Genomic DNA, 16964 nt, shown 5'->3' on the forward strand with positions numbered 1-16964 from the left:
CATGAAAGAACTGTGGAGAGGGAGGAGCCCTGAGTAAGATGAAAAGGTAAAGCTTCGCTGGGAAGGTGGGGGGGGGGGGTGGTGGTGGTGTCTTGTTTTCATAATGTCTCTGGTAAAGTCTAGAATTCTTTTATCCACCCAATAGGAAGAAGAGCCAGTTTCCATCCTACCCTCCCCCGGCCCAGTTTTCTCTCACACCTGCCCTGCCTGGGTCCCCTTTGAATGAATAAAACAGTAACCAAATTACTCAATCAACAAGTGTTTATTGATCACCTACTATGTGTCCCGCACTCTTACAGACAGTCTGGGGGATACAGAGAGATCTCGGGTATGGCCCCTACCCTCCAAGAGTTTACAATGTACTTGTGAAATCAGATTCGCTCACACAAAAAGATAACTATCCATCAAAAATTGTGAATAATAAGCATCAAAGAAGCAATAGTTATACACTGAGGGGTGGAGGAGGGAGGGGAGAGGAGGGACGGAGTGGTCAGAGGACACTCAGTGTAGGAGGTGGTGCTGAGCGAGTTCTCCGGGCAGCAGGAGGGCTCGGCTAAGGCGACAGGGCCTTCCAGCTTGGGAGAAGAGCTTAATCATAAGCAAGAAGGTGGAGAGGCAAGAGGCATGTTAGAGACAACGAGTGAGCCCCTTCTGCTGGTACTGCGGTTTGGGGAGGTGGACTGGAGTTTGTCAGAAGCCGGGAGTGCTTGCGGGGTGCGGGGATGAGGGAAAATGCCTTTGGTCTATCTGTGACTCCCACCCCCACCCCCACCCCCACCCCCACCCCCACCCTGGGGAAATGGAGCATTTCCACACCTTGGAGCTGGAACTGTCTGCCTGGGAGATATTCTCCACCGCCCCACCCCCCGCCCCCGCCCCCGGAACTGAACTTCCAGGCAGCGGCTCAGCTCTCGCTCAGATCGGGGCCACAGCTCCTTGGGCGTTATTGCTCTATGCCAAAGCCCTCAGATGCCTTCTAGCAACTCGGAGGTGTCTGGCGAAGGATGGCGGGGCACATCTGAAGGGTGACAGGGGGCCCACCGGGGGCTGTCGTCTCTCAGAGGTTCTGTAGTGCTCTGTGGGGAGACCCTGGGGGACTGATCGCAGTCTTCGGGCTGCTTTTCTTTTAGGTCTGAAGACCGTCTGGGGAAGCCACCTCTCTCTGCCCGATAGAAACACCCACTGGAGCCACCTCACATGCCCACCCAGCTTCTTAGAGACCCTAGTTCTTACTCTTTCTCGGGCCGCATCAAGGAGTGGTCTCCGCTAAGGAGCCCCAAGGCTCTCAGGCAGTCATCCCCCAGCCAAGAGCCATCTCTAGAAAAGCCAGGTTTCCCTTCCTGAGGAAACCACCGTGTCGGACCCGCAGCCTTGTTTCTTAGCAGGGGGTCAGGTCAGAGGGAGGCAGGGGCTTCGGTGAAAGTTGGGGCTGCAGCTCCTGAGGCAGTTCCTCAGCGGCATTAGCATCCACTGCTGCCTTGAGCTACCACCCTATCTTCTTTCTTTGTGCTTTCCCCTAGCAGGAGTGGGGGTGGCTAGATCCCCAACCCACAGTGGGAGGGAATTCCAGGAAATGCCCCGGGCCTGTGAGTCAGGTCTTTTTTTGGTCCTTGGCCGCCTTCCCTCCCTCTCATCCTGCACCCGGTTGCTCTCTGTTCCCTCGGTACCACGGGGTGGTTTTATTTCAGTCCATGCACAAACCAGTCTGAACACTGTGGAGTCATAAGAACAATGGGATGGAGGCTCTGGGCTCCATTACTGGCCAGTTTCTTTGGAGAGAAGCTTGGGAGGTTGGTGAGAGCCATGCCCATAAAGGCCACCACCCCTCCTTACCCCCACCTCACCCCAGCAATGAGCTAAGAGCCAGCATGAGCCAGAGGGAGGGTCTTTGATCACAGAGAGGGTTAGTCAGTGGGATGCAATTAATGCGTGGGTTTGGGGACGGACCGTGGGTCAACCAAAAGGCCGAGGGGAGCCTCTGTGGCATGGCCTAGGCTAAGGGGTGGAGTTTGGAGTTAGGGCTGGGGACTCGGGCTGGGGTGGGGGTGAAGGGAGATGGCAGGGCCGTGGGCAAGGTGAAGGAAACAGAAAGGTTGGCTCGGCAAGCATCTTGACAATCCACCCTACATGCTGTCACACCAGTTCCGGTTTCTGCCTTCCCTCGATCCAGCGGCCAAAGTCAGTCTATCCTCAGCAGCACCTGACATGATCCAGTGCCAATGTCCCTCACCTGTGGCCCCGGGGGATGGGGGTGTGGGCTCTGTCCACTGGTTTTCACAGACCCAGCCCCCGCCCCCCACCCAAGCTCTGGCCCCTGGTTCTTCACACATACCCTGTCAGGCTGTAGGAGTTAAACTCACTCTTGACTTTGGGCGGTTGACCAGACCTTGGGGAGCCCCTAGTTGCGAGGGGCTGGGCCTGGTAGGAATCGTAGTAGTTGGAGCGATTTCCCTGGAATGGGCAGGAAAAGCAGAGGATGATTCCAGCCACCAGGGAGAACAGGGAGGAAATAATGCCCAGGTAAAGAGCCTCTCCGATCTCAAATTTCATGCTGTCAGGTACCAGTGGAGAGTAGAAGTCCCGCAGGATCCCATGAAGATTCCAGGCAACTGGGATGAAGCCCAGGAGGCCTCCGAGGATGAAGAAGACTCCGCCCACCACCGCCAATCTGTCCTTGGCTCGGGAGTCCTGGCAGAAGACTGTGCATCTCATGCCCACCACAGAGACAATGCAGGCCAACGAAGAGACCGCACTGGATGTCACCATCATGGCCTGGGCAGCCTGGATGTCAGCGGGCAGGCCTAGGAGTGTGCTGTAGATGTCGCACTGGGTGATGCCTGTGCTGTGTGTAGCACACTCCATCCAGAGGCCCTTGGAGAAGCCGACCGCCGTTACGATGCTGGTACCAACGTAGGAGCTCGTTCTCCAGCTGGGAAGCAGCATGGCCACCAGGGTGCCCATCAGCCCCAGGAGGCCCAGGATGTAGCCTACGAGTTGGAGGCCAAGAGAGGCCATGGCAGACCTCTCAGCAGTAGCGTCGTCGGGGCCTGCTCCCTTGCCTTCGGGCTGTGGTTCTTGCTCCTTGGATCCTGGCCTCTAATCCTTCATTTCAGAGTGTCTGTAAGCGGGCCGATTTCTCTCCTCCTTACAAGTGTCTGTGGGTGGCCACAAGCAGGCTCAAGAAGGCATCTAGAAGGCCTAAAAAAAAAAAAATCCATAAACCAGATTAAATATTGACCAGAAGCTTATGAGAAACCAGAAAATGCTGGATGCCTTTTGACCTTTGTTATCTTTAGAAATAACACATGAGAAAGAAAAAAAAAAGAACTTTGAAAGCAGAGCCAAAATGTCATCGCCTCCTGCGTAGGCACATGCCTTGGGTTGGGTTGGCAGCCAGACAAAGCCAGAGGCCGGACGGGTGGCTCCTTTCCGAGAAGGTGGCGGTTGTGGCGGCCACATTAGCTCCCAGGCAGGCTCTCGGCTGGCACGGTTCTGTCTCCCCAGCCTGATGTTTAATGCATTGCCCAGCAATACTGCCACAGGGCCCCTCAACTGCAGACCGAGGCCAAACTCTGGGAGCCTGGAACAGGAGGAACAGGTCCCAGGGTATAGCTGTGGACTCTGGCTTATTAGAGGCCTCTCAAATCTCCAGGGGCCCGGAGAGCTGGGGTCTGGCCCTCGGGTCATAGTCCCTGCAGGGGAACATCGACACCAGGGTGGATTGGGATCGGCAAAAAAGACTTCTGTCCACACTCTGAGAGTTCAGGTCCGCCCAGCCCTGCCCAGATTCCCTCCACAGGCCAGCCTAACGACATTTTCCTGTCTGCTCTCTTCATAGGTTCCCCTATCAGCCCTAGCCTCGGAGATAATGTGGAAGGATTTTGGAGCAAAAGTTGTGCCAAGGCCTGGGGGTGGTGGGAGTCCTGAAATTCCCTAGGCTATCTCCCAACAGATAGCCTAGGATGGACAGAGGAAATGGAAGCTGTTCTACCGTAGAAGGCTTTGTAAGAGGAAGGCATCTGAGCTGATCCTTGAGAATCTCAGAGCTGTCTAGGATTGTGTGGTGTTCAAGGAGCACCCCCTGCAGGGACTTGCCAAGGCTGATCATCTCTTCGATGTGAGTATGCCTCAGAAGTCCATTCTTTTCTCAGTCAACCCTCTGTCCCTGAGCAAATAGGGATCATGACTTAAGTGGACTTAACCCACCCCCATGACTTAGTCTCCAACCCATCCACTGACACTTCCAGATCTGAATTTCCATCGTAGACTTTCCTCCTGAACTTCAAGACTACCAGACCAATCACCTATTTAAAATGTCCACCTTGGGGCGCCTGGGTGGATCAGTCGGTTAAGCATCCAACTCTTGATTTCAGCTCAAGTCATGATCTCAGGGTTGTGAGACCGAGCCCCGCGTTGGGCTCTGCACTCAGCGGGAAGTCTGCTTGAGATTCTCTCTCCCTCTGTGCCCCCTCTTTCTCTCTCAAATAAATAAATAAATCTTTAAAAATAAATAAATAAAATGTCCACTGGAAATGCCATAGGCACCTCAAATTTGGCATGTTCAAAAGGGAACTTATCACCTCTCCTATTGCACCCTTCCCCAAACTCCTATCGCACCCAGCTCTTCCCTGGGTCCCCGGGGATCAATGAACCATACCTCTATCCATTCCACCAGACCAAAATCCTGGGAGTGATTCTTGACACCTCTTTCATTTTGGTTCCTCACCTTCCATGGTCAGTGTCTCACCAAGTCTACCTCTTGCATATACCTCAAATCCATGGCACCCTCTCCCCATCCCTACTGCTTCTTGCCCGGGTCAGTGCATCACCACCCTCTCTCCCCCAGACTGTAGCAATGACTTCCTAACTAGTCTTATTTCCAGTCTTGTCTCCTACGATTCGTTCTCCATGTCGTTGCCAAGGTGATCTTTCAACACATTAATCTGATCAAGTGTCTACATAAAACATTCCTGTGGCTCCCCATTGGCTAAAGAATAAAGTCCAAACTTGTCCGTGCTCTATGACCTCTCAAGCTTCATCTCTTGCCGTTGTCCTCCTCATATTCTTGCTGAGCTAAATTACTCTCAGTTCCTCAATCATGTCATGTTGTCTTTTGCTTCCAAACCTGAGGGCAGGCTGTTCCTTCTATGCAGGCTGCCTGGCATTCTTCTCCCTCTGTTTATATTGCTTTCTCTCCGTTTAGAGTTCAACTCCTATGTCTCTTTCTCTAGCTGGGATCAAGTGCCCCTCCTCCATGTTCTTGCAGCATTTTCTGTGTTTCCTTACCTCCCTCATGGTAGTACAGTAATAATAACAACAGTAATAGTAATAATAATAATAATAATAGCAACACTTACATAGTGTTTCTGATGTGACCAATGTATAGATTCTAAGCCCTCTATACATGTTAACTCACTTAACCGTCACAACGTTATGAGGTAGGTGCTAATCATCCCTATGGTATAGATGAGGAAACTGTGCTACAAATAGTAGTTATTGCCCTGCGTTGCAATTTCCTGTTTAAACCCTTATTCTTCCCCAGTCTGTGAGCTACATAAGGGCAAGGACTATATCGTCTTAATCTCTGGATCGCAAGTGCCTTACAGAGTATGACACACAGAGCAGGTGTTCAAAAATATCTTCTTGGGGCGCCTGGGTGGCTCAGTGCATTTGGCTTGGGTCATGATCCCAGGGTCCTGGGATTGAGCCCTGCACTGGGCTCCCTGCTCCTTGCTCAACCGGGAGTCTACTTCTCCCTCTGCCTCTGTGTGCTTGCGTACTCTCTCTCTCTCTCTCTCAAATAAATAAATAAGTAAATCTTTAAAAAATATCTTCTTAATGAGTGAATAAAAGTGGTAAAGAGGTTTGAGGGACTATAAGATGTGGGCTTTCTAAAGGAGCCAATGACACTTCAGTGTAAGGGGCGAGAGCTGCCCACTGTTGGGAAAGAAGGTAGAAAGAGGGAATCAGAGGATGGAGGGAAATGAAGACAGACAGACAGAGAGAAGAGAGACAAAGGGGGAGAGAGAGAGAGAGAGAGAGAACAGAGACAGAGAGACAGAGAGACAAACACAGAGAAAGAGAGCCAGAGAGAGAAAGAGAGAGCAAAACAGAATTTCTTATTTTCTGTGTATATGCATTTGCTGAATACCTTGTCTCTTCCAATTCTAAACCACTTGAGGGAGGAAATATATTAAACTTATTAATTATTCAATATTGTAAACCTCAATTACACTTCTGTTGTGCCTCGGCAGCATCGGGTACAGAGTTGCCAGTCAACACTATTTCTCAGTGATGAGCATGACAAGGCCAATGTGGATGCCAAGCAGTGTGGAGCAGGGCCCAATACACATCTGATGGGAGGGGGAAGGAAATCTAGTTCGAATCTCAGCTCCAGAGCTCACCAGCTGTGACACTGCACCTGTCCTTTCCACGCATTGGTTTTCTTACCATGAAGCTGGCACGATTCTACCCTATCCTGATCATGACCGGGCACCTCAATGGCACCTTCAGTGCCGCTCGGAAGTCCTGCTTCTCCCTGGTGAGCATCTCCTGGGGACTGCTTCAAACACCACCTTTTTTTTTTTTTTGAGGCCCCTTCCCAACCTCCTCCCTGTGCAGCTACTACCCTATCCTCATCATTTTCTTACAGTCAAGGTTCCTAAATGAGCTGTTTTGTGTTGGTGTCTCTACTTCTTTCCCATCCCACCCACTGCTCAATCCTCTGCAGTCTGGCTTCTGCCATTAGCCCTCCTCTGAAACTAAGGTTGCCCACTGTTTTCTTGTCCCCGAATCCAATGGTCATATCTCTGTCATCTCACTTTGTCCCTCTCCTTCAGAGAACTGTCTTCGCCCTTGTTTTCTGTGATACTACTCCCGGTTTTCCCTGCCCTTAAAATGATTCTTCTAAGTCTCTTTTTTTAAAGATTTTATTTATTTATTTGAGAGAGAGGAAGGGAGAGAGAATGAGAGAACACAAGCAGGGGAAGCAGCAGAGGGAGAGGGAGAAGCAGGCTCCCCGCTGAGCAGGGAGGCTGATGCGGGGCTTGACCCCAGGATCATGCCCTGAGCTAAAGGCAGACACTTAACTTAGCCACCCACATGCCCCCTTCTTTTTAAAAAATTTTTATTGTTATGTTAATCACCATACATTACATCATTAGTTTTTAACGTAGTGTTCCATGATTCATTGTTTGTGCATAACACCCAGGGCTCCACACAGAACGTGCCCTCTTTAATACCCATCACCAGGCTAACCCATCCCCCCACCCCCCTCCCCTCTAGAACCCTCAGTTTGTTTTTCAGAGTCCATCGTCTCTCATGGTTCGTCTCCCCCTCTGACTTACTCGCTTTCATTCTTTCCCTCCTGCTATCTTCTTCTTTTTCTTTTTTCTTAACATATGTTGCATTATTTGTTTCAGAAGTACAAATCTGTGATTCAACAGTCTTGCACACTTCACAGCGCTCACCAAAGCACATACCCTCCCCAATGTCCATCACCCAGCCACCCCATCCCTCCCACCCCCCTCCACTCCAGCAACCCTCAGTTTGTTTCCTGAGATTAAGAATTCCTCATATCAGTGAGGTCATGTGATACATGTCTTTCTCTGATTGACTTATTTCACTCAGCATAACACTCTCCAGTTCCATCCACGTCGCTGCAAATGCACATGCCCCTTTCTAAGTCTTCTTTGTAAGTTTTTCTTCTTGTGCCCTCTGTATAAATCTGACTATTCCCTGCAGGGTTTCTTCTGGACTTTTTGACTTCTCATTCTTCACATTCTCTAAGGATGGTCTCATCAATCTGTCTCATGAACTCAAGATTTGTATAATCACCTGCATTTGGAATGACCCCATCTGAATGTTTTCATGGCATCTCAACTTAACATTCGCAAAGCTGAAATCATCTGCTCTCTTCACTACCTTCAAGCTATTCCTCATGCAGTGTTCCTTATCTCACTAGGACCATCCCTCCCAGCAACTCAAGCCAGGCGGCCTTGATTTCCTCTCTTCTTCTTGACATGTAATCAATTATAAAGTCCTATGAGATTTACCTTCAAAATATGTTCTGAATGCATCCACTTCTCTCTATCTCCACTACCTAAACTTCATTTTGAAATTGGAAATCTCATAGGCACCCCAAATTGGTCTCTAATTCCACTTCTGCAATCAATTATCTACCCAGTAACCAACGATCTTTCTAAAATGGAAATCTAAACCTAAGCGCCACCCTGCCCCCTTGCCGTGCTTTTAAAAACTTCAGGGCCTCTTAACTGCTTTCAAGATGAAGTTCAAACTCCCTAGAATAGGAAACCAGGAAAGCGCTCCATTGTCTGGCTCCTGATTTTTTCAGCCTCGTTTCCAACCAATAACCTCCAACCTCGTGCTTATGCTCTCTGTCTCTCTCTGTCTCTCTCTGTCTCTCTCTGTCTCTCTGTCTCTCTCTCTCTCTCTCTCTCTCACACACACACACACACACACACACACACACACACACAATCCAGCCATACCTGAACAGGTGTATTTCTCTGAATTTGCCTTTCTCTCTGTCTCTAAGCCCTTGAGTATGCTATTCTACTATCCAACATTTGGTTGGCTAATTGCTGGTCATCCTTCAGGACTCATCCTCCCCTTGAAACCTTCCTTGGACGCCTGCTTCCAACTCAGGCTGGGTTACATACTTTTCCTTTGTATTTCCGATCTATGTGTGGGTCTCTAGCAAGTGTTGGTGAGCTACCTTGAGGTGTTTAGGGAGCAGACCCGCTGCCTCCCAGAGAGCAGCTCCTGCTTCAGCCTTGTTGGGAAGGTGGCAGAAGAGCCCAGCTTGAGTTTCCCATGAGAGTCAGCAGTGTCCCCAAAAGGAGAGCCTCTCCCCAGAGTCAGTCCTGACTCAGTAGGCATAAGTAGGAAAAGTAGCTTGGGGAAGACAGAATTTTTTTTTAAAAATGCCATCACTGAAACTGGGCGTCTCTAGAATCTGTCTTGGCATGGCTGGGCAGGAGGGAGAACCCATTGTTGGAGCTGATTCAAAGGGGAGAGATGGGCCAAAGGAGGTCAGCTTTCAGCCAGGGTCAGGAAAGCAGGAGTGGACAAAATAGCAGGCGGTTGGATAGTGGGCAGGCTAGATTCTGCTTTCATTTGTGTGATGAGCAGTAGATGGTTTAGAGAAAGAGCCCTGACCTGATTGAGAATCAGGACTGACTTCGAGTCTCAGTCCTGCCTGGAACCTGGTGAGGAAGTCCCCTTAACTTGTCCAGGCGCTAGTCTGCTCATCTCCAAGCCTTTGAGTCTCAATTAAGGTAATGGGGACAGGAAGCCACGTTGACAAATATAGAAGACTGAACAGCTGTTATTAGAAGCAGGCAGCTTTAAAGGAAATTCCTCTTTTTCGGTGATCCTCCTAGAAGTCCAGCCCTGGCTGGTTGGGAGAAACAGAAAACTCTAGGCATTGACAGCTGAATTTGTCTTCTGGGCATGAGGCCACCACACTCCATGGCCCAAGGGCTGGGCAAGAAGGCTTCATTTAGGATCCTTACCTAATCTTCCTTAGGGGAGGGATTGGAAGGCAGGAGAGGATTAGGAGGGTCAGGACTGACAGCGGCTCCTGAATTAACCCCTTCTTGCCTGGGTACTTGCCCTGCCTTTCCCTAGTTTTGCCCCAAGAGTCTTGTGCCTGGCACCCCTTCTTTGGGGCCTCGTAAGACTGAGCCGGATAAGACAGGTGGGGTTCTCAGGCTCAAAGAAGGAGCTGATGTGATGTCCTGGGGGGTGATGGAGGCCACCACAGCCCTCTTCTGCCAGTCAGCCTCATTTCTCCAGCCCCTGACTTGACAGTCCCCCCCCTCCCCTGCAGGAATCTGAGACCCTTGCTCTCCTCTCTGCATCTCGCCCCCAGCTGCTGAGGGTTCTAGTAAGTGGCAAAGCCATTCCCCTGAAGCCCTTAACTTTCTGGAAGGTGTGTCCTCGGAGCAGTTGATGGATCGGCTCAGGGAACTACAACCAGATTGAGGGATTTTCTAATTGCTTTAAAAAGAAGTTCATTTTTTGTCCTGACCATCAAAGGAAAGTGCTCGAACTTTACCATGCTAGAAAACACAGGCCCAATTTAGAGAACAGACATCATCTACAATCTCTCGAGCTATAAAGGCGGTTAATGTTTTGTTTCCAGCTCCATTTTCCGAGAGGACACTTGAAGAGAATAACGCCTCAGTCCAAAGAAGAACTTTCTTTTTGTATTGAGATGTAACTGGCATGTAACACTGTATTAATTTCAGGGGTACAACAGAATGATTTAATATATGCCTACATGGCAAAGTGATCCTGACAGTAAGTTTACTTAACATCCCTCGCCACACATAGCTACACATTCTTTTTATTTTGATGAGAACTTTTAGGATCTACTCTCTTGGCCACCTTCAAACATACAATCTGGCCTTGCTAGCTTCCGTCTCCACGCTGTGCCTCATGGCCCCAGAATTTCTTTATCTTCCGGCTGGAAGTTGATACCTTTTGACTCCCTTCACCCATTTCACCCACCCACCACCCACCACCCACCACCCCCACCTCTGACAACCGCCGGTCTGTTCTCTCTATCTAGGAGCTTGGGTTTTGTTTTGTTTTGTTTTGTTTTGTTTCAAATTCCACCAAGAGGCGAGAACTCACGCAGTTATTTGGTTTCTCCACCAGAATTATCTCGCTTAGCATAGTGCCCTCAAGGCCCATCCGTTTTGTCGCAAATGGCAGGATTTCCTTCAAAGAAGGAATTGCTGACAGACTTACAGACCCGTGGAGGAAGGGTTATTTAAGAGGTTGAGGGGGGAGACTACTACTTCATTCAGAAATCCGCCTTCTGCTGACCCCCCTGAGGCTTCAGGGCGAAGCAGGCACTGAAGCTGGCTGGGGGGGCGCCCCCCCCAGTCCTACTCATCCCCCTCCAGTTGGGCACAGGAGTAAACTGTCGCTCCTTTCCTCCCATCCCGGTAGCTCAGTCCTTCTGCCCTCAAAAGCTCCATTCAGAAATGATTATCTGATTTGGAGAGTGCTTCCTCTGGCCCTGTAGCTTCAAACACTGGAAACTTTGTGGTGGCCTTGAGGAAACAAATGTTACGAACCCAAGTGCCACCTGAACTTTCCCTCCCGTGCCCTTCCCTCAGAAACCCAAGATGGCCGAGCCTGGCGACGCCACGAGCCAAACTGATAGCAACTAGGAAACAAGAGCCCACAGGTGAATTTAAGAGGCAGCAAATAAATCAGAATGGAGACACTTACGAGGTGGTTCTTTTGCAGAGCCTTGGAGGAGATGTATGGCCCTGGAGAGGGAGGAAAGGATCCTGAGGGAGGGGAGCAAGGTGCAAGGGGCCCCAGGCTGAGGTGATAAAGGATTTCTAATTGTTAGCCACAGCTTTGCAAAATCCATCTGCAAATCTCAGCCTTGGGTCAGAGACTTATTACAGATCAGAATTAAACCCCTGGAGTCTGTGGAAGATTGAGGTACTTAAAAAAAAGTTTGGTGAGTTTTGTGTTTTTCCTGTCAAAAACTCCAGCTGGGCTTTTGTGTGGTGATCTCTGTGAGCCCAGGAGAGGCCTTGGGGGGAGAGGGGTTTGGCCCAAGGAGGAATTCGGAACATTCCAGCTTTGGCGGGGGCGAGGAGGGGGCTCCTGTTAGGCCCATTAGGTGTCCCTGGCTATGGGCCTTGAGGCCCAGCAGGAAGTAAGCCTCATAAACACAGCCCTGGTGAGCCAGTGCCCAAGCAGCTCTGCATTGCAGACAGCCCCGTGGACTCTTTCACCCAGCTTTATTCTCCAGCAAGCTCCCAGCCCTACCCCACCCCTGCGGTTGATCCCCCAAAGTGCAAAGGCGAACATGTGGCCTCTGGGTTCAGACTCTGGTGGGTTCAAAAGAGCAGTTTCCTACAAAGTGGGACTGAAGCAGCCGTGATTACCATGGGCCTCCCCTTAGTCCCATGCACAGCAGTACCGTACCCCACCCATGCCATTTAGGGATCTCGAAAGTTCTGTGGAGCAGAGAGCAGTGACTGGGTTGCCTCTCGGACTGGAGCAAGAGAGAGCTTTTTTGATTGTTTGCTGTTGTTTTTCTGATTAGAAGCATAGTAGATGTTACTGCAAAGAACTCCGAAAATAAAATATGAAGAGGAAAATAGAAGTTCTCATAATACCACCGGCAAGGGATATACTGCTAATCATGTTAACATTTTGAGGTACTGTAGAAGACATGAACAGAAATATTTTTCCATGATTGAATCGTATTACACCCTACAGTTCCCTAACCTTCTATCATTTCTAAGCAATGCAATGCTATGACATGGCCTGATTTCTATGCCCATCAAACAACGGATCTTCATCATTCATTAAGGCTGCATTGTCTTCTGTCATATGGAAATATAATTTATTTAACCATTCGCTAGTAGGCATTTTTGTTATTTCCGTGTTTTCACCGTAACCTAACCTCTTTGCACATGATACGGAATTAGCTTTAAAAGCTAATACAATGTATTGCAAAACTAGGGCTGCCATTACTATGCACAGATGAGAAAGTCTAGGCCCGATGAGATGCAATGAACGAATCAGCCAGCATCGCAAGTTGAGCAGTGATAATTAGACCTGGATTCTGAGTCCCTAGGTGTCTGGTTCAGGAAATTTTCCAGTACACTACACTAACTGCCTCCCAAGGATTCCTACGGAAAAATGATAAGGCCAGTGGCCACTGTTCATTGAACACTCGCTGGGTGTCAGGAACTCCACTGAGGGTTTTCATATACATTGTCTCACTGAGCTACTGCAGAGCAGAGCCAGGTCTGGGCACCAAATCCAGCCACCTCTGGCCCTTGACTCTTACTCATTACTCTGTACTCCATTTTTGAAGTCATATCAAAGCAAACAGTCAAATTTGTTGCCTACTGTGAATTCAGTGAAGCAAACCAGAAATCTTCCTCTTTTCCAAGGGGCCCAGAACTGTATTGCAAAGTGTGACTGGGGTACCACCCCCTGGCCATGCTCCCGCGCAGGTGCCTCTCCAGGGGTTACCCCTTGGCAGGCTGCAACAAGCTAAAAGGGCAGCCATGCCTGAGCTCAGGCCTGGGGAGTTTCGGGGGGCATGAAAGCAAGCAAAACTGAAGGGGTGGGAGGGGTAGCAGGCTAATCCTCTAACCAGCTGTGTGACCCGGGGCAAGTCTTCACATCTTCTTTCTCCAGACTTCACCTTGCTGACTTCCCAAGGCCAGACTAATGAATATGAAAGCATTCTGGCAAGTGCAAAACCTCGGTTGAGTGAAAGATAGAATTTGTAGTAGAGGGGCACCTTATCAGCTCGTAGTGACTCTGTGCAATTGAGGGTAGGAAAAGGCAGAATCTCAGTGGCAGGTGCCAGGGCGGATGAGGGCACTGTGTTGGCAGGATGTGGTTAGCAGACTGGCAATCATTCAAAGACTCGGTTTTAACACCGTGTTTCCTCCAGGTCAGCACTGTCACATCCTGGTGGAATCCTGCCAGAGAATATGACTCTTCAGTGTTGAGTCTGCGAGGCTCCTTAGTCACCAACTAAGACCCCTGCTGAGAGCCAGAGAACCTGGATGGGTGGAGGGATGGAGAGGGGCCTGAGAAAAAGAGCAAAAAATAGCAGTCTGGGCAAAAGCAGCATCTGCTTCAAGAGAAGAATGAGCCGGGACATAATAAAGGGAGGAAAATGAGGGTCTGGGGAGAGATGGGTTAGGAAAGAGAGCAGAAGGAGAGGTAGGAGTCTTCGAGGAAAAAATCTCAGAGAGGTCTGTATAAAGCAAGGTCTTGAGGGAGAGGGAGGAGATGGTGCTACAAAGAGATAAGTCTAGAATGAGAAATAAGAGATTCTAGGGGCAAAAGGGGCAGGGATGAGAAGACAATGGGAGAAGGAGTTAGGACCTTGGGCAGAGAGAGGATTTGAGACATTCCATCCCTATCATTCCACCAAACCAAGATATTCTCCTCAAGGTCACAAATGACCCCCCCCACCCCATGTCATCAAATATAATGGGCACATTTCGTTTTTTAAATTTTTTAAAAAAAATTTAAAGATTTTATTTATTTGAGAGAGAGCACGCACAAAGGTAGAGGGAGAAGCAGACTCCCCACTGAGCAGAGAGCCTGACGCAGGCCTCAATCCCAGGACCCTGAGATCATGACCTGAGCTGAAGGCAGACGCTTAACCGACTGAACCACCCAGGCGCCCCTGATGGGCACCTTTCAGTCCCTAACTTCCTTGACCGCTAAGCGTAACTCAGTGCCCCGATCACTTTGCCCTTGTTTCTCTTGACCTCTGTGATACAACTCTCCCCTGATGTTCCTCCTATATCTCTGGCTACTTCTTCATTGACTCCTCCTCCTCTGTTAGATTCCGAGAAATCTGTGTTCCTCAAGAGCCTGACCTAGTTCTGCCTCCCTTCTGGCTCTACATTCCCACTCTTGGAGGTCCCATTTATCTCTCATGTACTCAGATGACTCCAAATCGCCCATTTCCTCTAAAAGCCAGACCCCTATATCCTGACATCTCCATTTGGCTAACTGAAAAGCATCTCAAACTCAACATCTCCAAATTGTTTCCTTGATTCCCTTTGAAATAAAACCTCAGTCTTCTCCGTTTGAGAAAGCCAGTTGTTTAAGTCAGGAACCTCAGAATTAGACTTAATTTCACTTTTTTTCCTCTGACCCTCCATACCCCATTTCATCCAATCTGCAAATCCTTTCAATTCTACTTCCCATATATGGTTCTTTCATCCACCTACTTGTTTCCCATGTAAAAATGATACCTCTGTTACCTTTTCTTACCATCATCTCTCAAGATTTGTGGTCTCAGGATGATTTTACACCCTGAAAAATTATTTAGGAAGCAACCCAATGTCCTTCAACTAGTGAATGGATAAACTGTGGCACATCTGCACAACGGAATACTACTCAGCACTGAAAAGGAATGTAGTATGGATACAGGCAGCTACATGGATGAAGTTCAAATGTATTGTGCTGAGTGAAAGGAGCCAGATTCAAAAGGCTGTTTCTGGTATGATTCCATGTACGTGACATTCTTGAAATGACAAGACCAGGTTAGTGCTTACCAGAGGTTAGTGGTGGGGGAAAGGGGTGACCACAATGCTGTGACACAGGGAATTCTTTGGGTGTTGGAAGCATTACAGAATGGTTGTATAACTTTACGCATTTGTCAGAATTCGTGGAACTGCACACTCAAAAGCATGAATTTTATGTGTCCTTCCACATTCTGTCAGGCAGAATATTAAAATGACATACATGTATACTTAAAAATAAATAAATAAAAGGTATTAGTTTAAAAAAATTATTGAAAACTCCAATAGGGCGTTTTTTATGGGTTATGTCTATTGATATTTAACATATTAGAAATTAAAACTGATAAGTTTTAAAGCTATTTGTTTATTTACTGTAATATAGTTGACCCACAACATTACATTAGTTTCAGGGGTACAACATAGGGATTCAACTTCTTTATACGTTATGCTGCGCTCACCACCAGCAGAGCTCCCGTCTGTCACCACACAATACTATTACACTATCACTGACCATCTTCTCTATGCTGTACCTTTTATTCTCGCGACGTTCATTCCATAACTGGAAGCCTGTATCTCCCATTCTCCTTCACCCATTTTGTCCAGCCCCCCCACCTCCTCCCCTCTGGAAACCATCAGTTTGTTCTCTGCATTTGTAGATCTTTTTCTGCTTTTTTTGTTTGTTTTGTTTTGAGTTTTAAAAAAGACTCTATTTTTAAGTAGTCTCTACACCCAATGTGAGGCTCGAAGTCACAACCCCGAGATCAAGAGTCACGTGGTCGACCAACTGAGAAAGCCAGGCATCCCAAAACTATTTATTTTTACATTTAAAACAATAAACCCATTGCATGTTAAAATAGGTAACATATATTTATGAAAAAATAACTATTTTCCAAACCAAAAAAATTAGCAAGAAAAGTAGCATTGTATTACATTTTTGCAAAATCTGTTGCGTATCTGACTCAATAAAAAGGCAGCTGCATTCTCATATCTGCTCTTGCATTCAGTTTGTAGCAATGTGTTGTTTTGGTTAGAATAGATGAAGAAAATCCAGCCTCACAAAAATATGTCATAGAGACAGGTGTTGTTTAAATAGCTTTTTAAGCAGAATTCTAATACTCCCAAATGACATTCACCTGTGTATAAATTCCCTCCCCTTTTGAGAGTAGGTGTTCATGATGTTATTACTTCCATGATCATGCCAGTAGTTATCTGGCAAAGAGAAATTATCCAGGTGGGCCTGATGTAGTCATGTGAGTCCTTTCCAAGGAGAGTGCCAGCAAGGAACGGGGACCTCAGACTTACAACCTAAAGAAACTGGATTTTTCTAACATTCTGAGTGAGCCTAGAAGCAGACCTTTTCCTCAGACCCTCCAGTTAAGGGGTCGGCTCAGCTGACAAGACAACTTGACCTCAGTCTTGGGAGACCCCAAGTGGAGACCTCAGGTGAACCCACCTGGACTTCTGACCGGCAGAACTGTGAAATAAGAGGTAGGTGCTGTATTAAGTTTGTGGTAATTTGTTACGGCAGCAGTAGAAAACTAATACCTTGCGGATATTCTTTGATACTACATCTAAACTTCACAGGTGGTAGTTTCCTGATGCTTATTTGTGACGTTGACTCTGAAACCTTATCAATGAATGTTTTGTACTCTGTTACATTAAAACCCACTGGTCTATCTTGCACTTTGAATGGATCTAGTATCTATGCATGATTTGGTAACATTATGCATTAGTCATTTGGGACATACTGGCCTACCCAGTTATACAGATCTTCCAATTGTTGACTCATTGGATGAAAAACTGCATTCATTAATATCTTATCAGAAATGTCTTTAGGGTATTAAGAAACTCTCAAGCTCACGGTGACAGATAAACTTTTCCAAAATTCTGGTTTTC

At 48.0% G+C, this 16964-nt stretch overlaps 1 protein-coding gene across 4 annotated transcripts in view; it reads right to left on the reverse strand.

Annotated features, from left to right (window-relative positions):
- Positions 1 to 243: 243 nt before the first annotated feature.
- CLDN2 (claudin 2) overlaps positions 244 to 16964 on the reverse strand; it is a 40597-nt gene continuing 23876 nt past the window's right edge. For 2 of the 4 annotated variants that reach the window (XM_073885719.1, XM_073885720.1), the window contains exon 2: positions 244 to 3198. In XM_073885719.1, the coding sequence (XP_073741820.1) occupies positions 2323 to 3015 (693 nt within the window). In that variant the 5' untranslated portion in view covers positions 3016 to 3198 and the 3' untranslated portion in view covers positions 244 to 2322. Of the gene's footprint in view, positions 3199 to 4657; positions 4796 to 11268; positions 11310 to 16964 lie in introns of those variants that run through there. The other 2 variants (XM_073885721.1, XM_025853678.2) reach the window with 2 other exon arrangements.

The sequence above is a fragment of the Callorhinus ursinus genome, unplaced genomic scaffold, assembly GCF_003265705.2.
Source record: "Callorhinus ursinus isolate GAN/ISIS: 27379988/994484 unplaced genomic scaffold, GSC_fseal_2.0 scaffold65, whole genome shotgun sequence".
In the NCBI taxonomy this organism is placed as follows: domain Eukaryota; kingdom Metazoa; phylum Chordata; class Mammalia; order Carnivora; family Otariidae; genus Callorhinus; species Callorhinus ursinus.